At 33.7% G+C, this 1,663-nt stretch overlaps 1 protein-coding gene across 1 annotated transcript in view; it reads right to left on the bottom strand.

The window, feature by feature from the left end:
• The window catches only part of LOC116082649 (prolactin-8A6-like), a 12,356-nt gene that overhangs the window by 9,294 nt on the left and 1,399 nt on the right, over positions 1 to 1,663 (bottom strand). The window contains exon 2 of the mRNA XM_031359509.1: positions 225 to 316. Coding sequence (XP_031215369.1) covers positions 225 to 316 — 92 coding nt within the window. The remainder of the gene's footprint in view (positions 1 to 224; positions 317 to 1,663) is intronic.

Consider the following 1,663-nt stretch of genomic DNA (forward strand, 5'->3'; position numbering starts at 1 on the left):
CTGTTGTAGATGCTAGATTGGTCACAGTATAAATATTGCAACATTTGTCTTCCCATGAATCCAGTTCTCATATATTTTCTCTTTTGTGTTCAGTTTTTTATTATATAAGCACATTACAATCGATATTTAAGTTATGTTACATTCACTTCTTTTATACAGAGCCCCTTCTACTTCATGTGTGATTTTGTGGTAAATCATGACTTGGGAGAAGAAGATATACAAACTTTGTCCTCACAGTTTTGGAAATCAAACTGTCACCTCTTCTAAAAAAGTGAAAGTGTTTTATAGAAATGAAGGAGCTGAAATCTAAATCTACCTGATAAAAGAAAAAGAACTTATTCTTTGCATGTTTAAATGGGTGTCTTCTGCTTAACTCTTAACTTAGTCCAATGAAGACACTTTCATCAATGTGGAAAGGTGGGTTCCCTTCTCACCATTATACCTTGGGAAAGCCTCATGTGTGTTTGGATTCTTACTTCTTTTCCTAAATTTGTTTGTTACTTTTCTGCTATGAATTTCCATTCTAGATTTTATAAATTTTACAATGTACCTATTACAGACATATTTACTTATGCCTGTGCTCTTTCTCTGTTGCTGTCTCTGCCTCCTACACAGAGTTGTATAATTTAACCTAACATTAAAATAACACAAATAAAGTATTGTTAGTTACATGCGATCTTTTCTCAAAGAGGCTGGAACTAGTTATCCATTATTGTTTACTGAGGCTGTCTAACTCATTTTTATGGATGATATACATTTTAAAATGGAAAATCTAATGGAATGGTTTGCTGAAATAAAGAGAACATTGTATAAAAAACCTCATTTTTGTAAACGAGGGCCAGTTGATCACATTTTGTTTCCCTTCTAAATTCTGTCCCCGCCTTCCATGTGATGTCTTTTCTCTTAGATAGTTTGCTTTTTTTCACAGGAATCACTTTAATGGCTCTCAGTAGGTACTCAGGGAGCCTGACTTATTTAAACAGCATGATAATATTGACAGTTGCAAATGACCCAAATCATTTTCATTCAATGATACACACATACATACAGGTCAAGTTACCCGCTAGTATATTTGCTTTGATTTTTAGATTATTTTTGAATATTTTTTAAATACAATGGAAACAAAAAGCATTCATGAAAGTAACTTCCTGAATTCCAAAGAACTTTTGTCCCTAGGCTCTAGCAAGCAATCCATTCCTTGGCATGTACATCTGAAGAACAGTGACGCAATGTTGCCTCTACTAACAATATCAATGGAACTTACTGTGGAGTTTTGATCCTCCATTATATGTTTACTAAGAGAATCATATATGAATCCCATTTGTAATGTAATGTAATTAAGAAGTTGGTGCCTGTCATTTAGTGATATTTAGGAAAATAAAGGAGGATCCGTATAAGCCATACGAAAGAAAATGCATAAAGGACATTGAGAAGAGGAACTTGTCAAAGGGTGATAACTTTTATAGATTTTTGAGAACTTGAGGAACATGATTTAAAGCAAGCCTATAGTCCCTTTCACATGCAACATATAAGGTGTACAAAAACATTGTAATTTTTCAAAGACCCAGTTTTCTTATCTAGGCCAGCTTTTACAAGGATCAAATGTCTCAGTGCCAGAACAGTGCTTTGAGAAGCACTATCATAGCTGTCAAGAATCTCTGTC

This window comes from Mastomys coucha, unplaced genomic scaffold, assembly GCF_008632895.1.
Source record: "Mastomys coucha isolate ucsf_1 unplaced genomic scaffold, UCSF_Mcou_1 pScaffold7, whole genome shotgun sequence".
NCBI lineage: Eukaryota > Metazoa > Chordata > Mammalia > Rodentia > Muridae > Mastomys > Mastomys coucha.